The sequence below is a fragment of the Pseudomyrmex gracilis genome, unplaced genomic scaffold, assembly GCF_002006095.1.
Source record: "Pseudomyrmex gracilis isolate BER0280 unplaced genomic scaffold, ASM200609v1 scaffold_1606, whole genome shotgun sequence".
Classification (NCBI taxonomy): domain Eukaryota; kingdom Metazoa; phylum Arthropoda; class Insecta; order Hymenoptera; family Formicidae; genus Pseudomyrmex; species Pseudomyrmex gracilis.
This window is the reverse complement of record NW_018022190.1, coordinates 1-8706: the sequence shown is the minus strand read 5'-3', so window position 1 is coordinate 8706 and position 8706 is coordinate 1. Positions and strand designations below refer to the sequence as shown.

At 34.5% G+C, this 8706-nt stretch overlaps 1 protein-coding gene across 10 annotated transcripts; it reads right to left on the bottom strand.

The window, feature by feature from the left end:
- Nucleotides 1-651: 651 nt before the first annotated feature.
- LOC109862292 lies at nt 652-8346 on the bottom strand. 10 transcript variants are annotated; one of them, XR_002251110.1, is made up of 8 exons: nt 8012-8337; nt 7592-7842; nt 7392-7496; nt 6180-6463; nt 5864-5933; nt 5020-5460; nt 1251-1314; nt 655-1119 (listed from the first exon to the last, which is right to left on the bottom strand). XR_002251110.1 is itself a non-coding variant. In XM_020442293.1 (7 exons), exons 2-7 carry the CDS (start codon nt 8074-8076, stop codon nt 5423-5425), a joined length of 813 nt encoding a protein of 270 aa, XP_020297882.1. In that variant the 5' UTR covers nt 8077-8107; nt 8257-8346; the 3' UTR covers nt 4758-5422. The 10 variants fall into 10 exon arrangements, 3 of the variants coding, with proteins under 3 accessions (XP_020297882.1, XP_020297883.1, XP_020297881.1); XR_002251109.1 differs by having other exon boundaries at nt 652-1314; XR_002251108.1 differs by lacking the exons at nt 655-1119; nt 1251-1314 and adding an exon at nt 3851-4447.
- Nucleotides 8347-8706: the final 360 nt, after the last annotated feature.

Genomic DNA, 8706 nt, shown 5'->3' with positions numbered 1-8706 from the left:
TTGGCAGCACCAAAGCATGTTTCCGTACTGTAGCGTTTCTGCACACAGTTTCTGTTGCCAAGGTCTGCGCAGTCAGAAATGGTTTGCTGGGCTGTTAGATACACCTTACACGGTACTGAGAGTGCCGTGTACTTAATCTTTTGGTTTTAGGTTATTTACCAGATAGATAAATTTTACCGACACATGGAACAACGCAAATCAAAGTTTTAACCATTAGATAGATTACCCGATACTTTATCTAAAGTTGGAACAACCGGCCCTAAGTCAGTTGATCGGTAACCTGAATCAGGCTTCCAAAAATTAAGTCAAGTAAAATTTTGAATTAATTCCCTTTCCACAAGGCGATGTGCCATTGGTGTTTTTTTTTATATATCACAGTAATAATGTGATGCATATCAGTGGACATGTTAATATTACTGTGATATTACACTAAAATTATCTTTTTAGGTCTATTTTTGGAGAATAAATGGACAACCGAAATTGTCAAAAATGGATGGTCATAAGACAATCAATGGACGTCCATTGGAATTTATTTAGACACCTAATGGACGTCCATTAGATATCCTATGGATATTCATGTGATATCTGGGAATATTAATTTTGTTTATTTATTTCAAATATAAAATTCTTTTTCAGAAGTTTTATGAGCTTTGTAAAATAATCAAATATTAAAGTATAATTCAATTATATTTTTGCATAACTGACTGCGATGATTATCTAAAATGTCTTGCGATAACACATGAATATCCATCACATTGTTCGAAAACGGAATGCCAATGTGATTAAAAATTTTATTAAGTAGGCCGCGCTTAATATTCTTTTTAATTAAACCACTAGAGTTTTCTCGAATAACCACATACGACAAATCGCGCAAACATCTGCAGACGATGCAGTATACGATCTTCTATTTTTTTTTCTTTTTTTTTCTTTTTTTTTGACGACAGCAAAGGCATTTAGGATTCTACTAATTGAGCCCGACATATGTCACAATATAAATTATTGCTAACGTGTTTGCTAACGTAGTCTGCGATGTACAGAACTACATTGTCAACATATGGTGACAAGTCCTAAAATGTTTTAATATAGTCGTGGCCGAAATCAATAGATTTGTGTAAAAACCTGGAATCACCAATTGGACATTTTAAAGTATTTACGGTAGAAGAGACGTGTAATATGTCTATGCCGTCAAAAAGGCAATTACCATTATCAAACTTTAATTTTGTGTCTAATTAACAATCGTTTATACGCACTTTTAAGTTGTTAAGTTGTTGGGCATTAGGGTTGTTATTGAACTCTCTCCGACTTCTAATCGCGCTAAAAAAACGTTTCCAAGTAATCTTGGGTTAATTTGTATATCAAAAGGTAAGTTAGGTCTACTAATTTTACTTGATCAAATAGGCAAAACATATTCTTAAGACATACAATAATCCTAAGAAAACCTGTTCTCCCGCTACTTCTGAGAATTGAAGTGCCTTATTGATCGCAGATCGTGTTAATGTAAGTCTCAAAATCAACCGCGAAAGCTTTTAACTGCATATAATTATCGTCGGTTAGAGGCGTATTAAATGTTTCTTTTGAAAACCAATTTTTGCAGATAAGCATATCAGTCATATTGTTAAATTAGAGACAAAATATAGCAGTTGGCATGCAGCTCTCAAATTTACTTTTCACCGAGTTGTCATTTCTCCTTGTTAAAAACTCGAAAGCTTTATAGACGCTAAGAGTTTGCACAGCTAATTTAACGTTCATTCTACTATTTTGATAGTTAATATATTTATTTGTTAATTTATTAACTGCTCGTAAACCTTGTTTTTTTAAACTGATGAAGTTTAACAAAGTTTCACATAATTCTTAGTGCCATATCAACCAACGCACCACACAGCAACTTCGGATACGTTGCTCGACCTTTGCATCGTGGATGATTGCGACAAGGTAGTCTCATTTTCTCAGAGAGATGTATGCTTCCTCTCGACGCACGACCTTGTGGAGATAACATACAACATCCAAGTTAATCGGCGCACCATTAGAACCATCACTGTCAGAGATTTCAGTGGATTCGATAGTGATGCTTTCCTCGAGGAGCTTTCGGTTTGTGACTGGAGAACGTTTAGGGAGGTTGAAGACATCGATGTGAAGATAGCACTGTTCCATGATTATTTGATGAACTGCCTGGATCGACACGCTCCTTTTAAAACCATTCATCCAAAACATCTACCTGCACCATGGATGACACCGGAGGTTAAGCAACTAATGGTGAGAAGGAACAGGATGCGCAGAGCATGGCGGCGTCGCAGAAATGTGAACAATTACAATCTCTATAGAGCTCTTAGAAATCAGGTTCAGGATGTAATTCGGAAGGCCAAGCAGAATTACTACATGTCCGTTTTCTCTAATATCAGAGATCCTTCTGAGATCTGGAGGAATTTAAAACAGCTGGGACTCGTCAAATCAAGAGCGANTGATAAAAAGCTATTGTTTGATTCAAATGAACTTAACAATTTCTTTCTGGCTGGAACGCAAAACGCCGATTTGTATAATACCAACGCCCTCTATCTTGGAGAAGAGACATTTGAAGATAATAAGTTCTACTGGAGGAACATCAGCAGTAATGACCCAGCAAACATCACGTGTCAGCACGCCGTGAAAGCATGTCATGTGAACAATATATTGGTACAGTGTTGTTCAGTGATGCCACGCGTTGGTATGCTAGCAAATTGATATCATGACATGCTAAAAATAATGAGATAAATGACGACAGAGGTCGACACTTTTCAATTTGACGCATATTCTGCTTGCACAAAGCTTGCATAGAGTGGTAAGCGTAACGTGTCATCGCGATGCTTGCTAGATGAACTTGTATCTGGCAATCACAGAGACATCACGCTTTGAAAGCATGCTTGCATAATACCGGCATGTTGCCACCATTTTGTTTGCTGGGGATATATTCACGGCCATTCATAAGGTTAAATCTGAAGCAGTCGGTATTGATGGACTATCCTTGAACATCCTGCGCGTTGCTTTACCTTGTGTGCTTCCATACATTGAGCACATTTTCAATCACTGCCTATTACATGGTGTTTTTCCTTCGGTGTGGAAAACTGCTATAATATGTCCGATCTCTAAAGTTAAGAACCCAACGGAACTTAAACATTATAGACCGATTTCGCTACTTTGCATCCTATCAAAAGTATTTGAACGTTTGATCGCCAACCAACTGAGTATATATGTTGAAGAAAACAACTATCTGGATCCTCATCAGAACGCATACAGGAGGAACTATTCTACACAAACGGCTTTAGTTAGAGTTCTGGATGATATCAGACTGGCCGCTGACTCGCGGATGGTCACGGTGTCGGTGTTCTTCGATTTTTCGAGGGCATTTGACTGTGTGAGTCATCGACTTTTGATCGATAAATTGAGAAATTTAAATTTCTCCTGTTCTNCATTGCGATGGATTTGTTCGTATCTCTTTGGCCGAGTACAGCTGGTACGAGATCCTGAATCTGGTCGGCTCTCGGCGGGATTGCCTGTTGTTAGTGGAGTGCCGCAGGGGTCTGTGTTGGGTCCTCTTCTCTACATTATATACGTTACGGACTTCTGCAATGCGTTGCAATATTGTAAATATAATTATTATGCGGACGATCTTATGATTTACATACACGCAAAACCGAGCTGCATAAACGAAGCAATTGCCAGATTAAATGCTGACATTACCAATGTCGTCAAATGGGCAACAAACAACAAACTTTCGCTCAATGCTAGTAAGACAACGGCTACTATATTTGGTACACGCAGATACATTAATAATATCGCACATGACGAGTTGCCGCCTATCGTGGTCGATGGTGATCATATTTCTTACAAGAACACTGTCTTGTATTTAGGCGTTTTTCTTAATAATGTACTTACGTGGGATGAGCAGGTCAATAAAACCATCGCGCGTGTCAATTCATCCCTGCATCGACTTAAGACATATAAACATCTGCTTTCGCCTGCCCTAAGAATAAAATTAGTTTCAACTCTGCTCCTGCCTTATTTCGACTACTGCTGTGCATTATTGACTGACATAACTGGTGAAAACAATCTACGGTTACAAAGGACACTTAATGCCTGTATTCGCTTTATTTTTCAAGCGAAATGGTTTGANCACATAACGCCTTATTTTGAAAGGCTAAATTGGCTCAAAATCAAACAAAGAAGATCATATTTTATTGGCTGTTTGATCTATAGAATCTTGGAAACTGAGAGACCTCGAGTGCTTCTCGATTCGCTTTTTCTTAGACGTGATAGTTGCACACGCAATACTAGAGCTCTTCAGGACAATCTTGTTCTTCCTCTGAGTCGAACGGAGTTGTTTAGGCGTTCGTTTAGGTGTGTTTGTGTTGACGTCTGGAACGACATACCGGCAGCAATTCGCAGGGCACCTTATGGCGTTTTTAAAAGAGATCTATATGATCATTTGTTAAAAAACAACATGTAGTTTGTGATGCCTTTGGCTCTATTCTTTTCTTTATCTTTATTTTCATTGCTATCAACATCTTTATTTTATTTTTACTTTTTGTTACGATTTATATTTCTACTTTTTTACAAACTCACATTATTTTCTTAAAATTTATCTTTTTCTTATGTATCTATATTTTAATTGTCACTTATGCGCTTGAGGGGATGTTTCCCGGAGCGCCATATAAATAAAGCCTCATTCATTCATTCATTCATAATTTTGTTACCGTTGGTAGTCGTAAGAATTTGTCTCCAAAGGTGTTACAAACCAATTTAATACAGTGACAGAAATCAAGAAAGACAAAACAATTCTCAGAAGTAGCCGGATTTGTAAAATAAGGTTTAAAATGAGGTCCATAATTAAATGTAGCATCCATAGCAGTGTATATTATGAGATTTGATGATATTCTATCTATCGTTATCAAAAATACTTTACAATTAGAATCGTGTAATGCTTGCAATGCCTGGGTGAGTAAATTTGCTCGTTCACTACCATTTAGAGATCTTATTAAAAAATACCTTATTGATATCTTCCAGTTGTTATTCAGGAACACCGCCATAACCATTAGAGCGTAGTTTGCTGTCAGTATACAATCATTGTCATTCGTCGGTAATTCCATAATCGACGTCACCGTGAAATCTATCTTTATCGTAAATTATCTGCTCACGAATAGCCATTTCGTCCTTCACCAGATTTACAATCACTAGTTTCGGTCCTTCCGCTCGTAGAGCTATAGCATTCAATGCTTCTTTTGTGAAATCCAAGTCTCCATCGACGACTCTGTATAAGTACGAATGGTAGAAAGGTTTGGCAGCAAATTGTCCCACATTTTTCTTACATAATTGTACGCTTTCGATGAATAAAAATGTAAGTGCGAAACTGCAGAGTTCAAGCGAATACTGTCCCTTGCCTTTCACTTTCCTACTCGCGACATGTTTTATTTTTTCCGGCATCATGTCCTATCAAAGAAAAAATTACAATTTTTTTTATTTGTTATGATTTTTTTATTTGTTACGATTTGTATCAATATTTTTTAAAATTTTTGGTAAAAATAGATATTATATACAAGCGTGCTGCACAAACTAAGAAAACAACAAACATTTTCTTATCATTTTTGTAAAAAATTATAAGACTTGTAAAAAGTTGGTCTCTGTTATGCAATGTTATTACACGCAATTATAATATTCAGTAAGATCTGAGTAAAATTTTTATGGTCAATGAAATTATAAACAGCTTATAGTTTTTTGTATATATAAATAGTACTTTAAAACACTTTTAAATTTTTTTACTTGGAATTAATCAGATAAAAAAACTTAATAGTAAAACCTCAAAAAGTTTTTTTTATTAAAAATAAAATCTTACCTGTTATTTTATTTTTAGAGCTGACAAAATGTGTTATAGTGGAATGTGACAAATTGCAATGAGCAGCACGCTAAAACAATGAGATTAATCTAACTGTAATTCAAAATAGTTATACTATTTACAATTTCAATTACATTTTCATTTATCATTGTATAAACAATCTTTTTAAGTGCATAAATTACTAATATAAAATGATCAGTCTGTTTATTCTATTACATTTAATTATTCTAGCACGACGTTGCTAGTCTCTGTGGTTAATCATAAAATAAATCCAAATAAGTTTAACCATTTAATATAATTTTGATAGATACTATACCATTAAAGCGTCTGCACCTTCTTCTGACATTAATGTTTCTTTACGCAAATGCTTTACCAATTCTTCTAAAGTGGTAATGCGTTTACACAGCGTCCGATTTTTTTTCTGCAGATTGTGGATCAAATTACATTTCTCTTTATAGGTTTTTTTCACCATATCGATAACTCTTCGGGCTTTCTTGGGTGATGAAAAATCGGAAGTTGTAATTTCGGATATGTACCGAGGCTCTGCAAATCTCCGTTTCTTCGGAGTAGCATACAGCTTTTGCTGTTTTTCGTCATGATCTGTTATTAATAAAGCAACATGAATAACGTCCAAACAAAAACAACTAAGACGAATTAAGATATTGATGTTCATGCAGTTAAAACTAATAAATTTCAAAGGTTGTAAGAGCCGTTTGCTAGATGTTTTGCAGATAAATATATTTTTAAATATATTTATATTTTTAAGAGTGTAACTTCTGGCACATTGTTTTTGAATTGAAATTTTCAATTCTTAAAACCATATAGAATGCTTGATTTGCATCACGTATGTGAGAATACCCTTTTTTTTCTCTTCTCAATTAATTTAGAAACTATATTGCGAAAAAAGTTAATTGGGAAGGAAAAATAGGTATTCTCATATACGTGATGCAAATCAAACATCCTACATGGTCTTAAGAATTGAAAACTTCAATTCAAAAACAATGTGTAAGAACTTACACTCTTAAAAATATAAATATATTTTAAAATATATTTAAAAACAACTAACTTCCCAGATAGCCAAATATGAAAACTCAATATAAAGCAAATCATTGTATAGATTAAGTTGCTCGCCAATTGCTGTTATGTTGTTTTTATTTAATGCAACGAAAATGTTTTTGTCAATTCAGTATCAATATGCTGAGTTTTATTATCAATCAATTGTTGTAGCCAATGTTTATGGCAAGTGAGTCAGCAATATGTGAGCAATATATGAGCAACAATTTTTATTCATAAGTTGAAAAAAATAATATAAGTTTATTGCTGATGAGTTGTTGCGAACTTGCTGTAATTATATTTTGAAAACTGTTGCTGGTAAGAACATACTGAAAAGAGGATACACTCTTTTGTTACATTGCTGAAAACATATGAGCAATATTTGTGGCAAGTTGCAAACAACTTGCACTTAGTTGGCTATCTGGGTTTAGTATTTAGTATCCTCAATAAAACTAGTTAAAAGTTAAAATCTTACGTGTCTCTTGAATAACATCCTTGAATGTTGATGCAAACTCTGGTTTTTTGACATTAGAAGTAACTGCTGTGAAAGTTGGAAGAGCATCAATTGAAGGCAGTGATCCTATAAAACAATATGAATGATATTAAACCAAAGCTGTAACAATTCTTTATAGTATTTACTACTGTCAATAAAAAAGTTTAAAGTTAAAAACTTACGTGTCTCATCAATCATATTCTTGCATGTTGACTGGAACTGCAGTTTGATAGCTGGAGGATTTGGAACACCGATGGAAGGCACTGCTTCTGATTTCAATAACCATTTCTTTTGACACAGCAGTTCCGTACTATGTCTATAGTCACTCTGTATAAAATGATCCGAGCATATGTATACATGCGTTACATTGTCCTTGTCAGATAATTTGCAGGCATGCAACCATTGTGCTCGAATGCTCACTTCTTTTGGAAATCTGCAAATAATTATTATTTATTTTATCATGCTGTTAAATGTGTTATAAAATTTGCTTGATAATCTAACCATGTGTTGCAGCAAATTTAATGTAATAATACTATGTAATTAAGTTAAATTAGAGAAAATAATAGCATTTTATAAGTACTCATTTTATCTAAGATATTTACTTATGCATTGTAAAGTTTGCATTCTTGGTTGCCTTTTTCTTGCACAAAAAACAAATTCGCACCATCGCGAACTATGCAAATTAATGAAATTATCGTCTGAAATTTGAAAAATCGTAGCAATTTAGTTTTAGCAACGCAAGTTATTGTTTTCATTACTTTATATTAGTGCACACTAAGCTACCGAATTCGCTGTTATACTAGAAAATTAAAAATTATATTTGCATATTTTATTATATGCTTTATACTTTCTTTTTCTTCTTTAATATTCTAATTCTTCGCAATTTTCACTCGTAACTGTTATACACGATCACTGATATACGATCACATACGTACGTGATACGTATCACGTTGCATGTGATACGCATATGTTTTAAAACATTTAAGAGCCGTCTACAATGGAGAGTTGTAGGCCGTAACAGTAAGAAATTGACAAATCACAATCGATTATTCTTCTGTACTTTGTCTGTGATTGGTGTCTGGAACTCTCCATTGATTATATATAAGACAGTTTTTCCATTATCGTTTTCTGCGTTTGATAGATTTAAAACGTACTTCTTCTTCTTCTTTGCTGTTATGGCTCTTGCCCCAGTGAGGTAGGAGCATACGCCAGTCTTTGGTATATATTCTCAGAACGAATGTGGGGGGGGGGGTGTGCAGTTTTTTACCTACTACCACGCGATACACGGCCGTCTTTT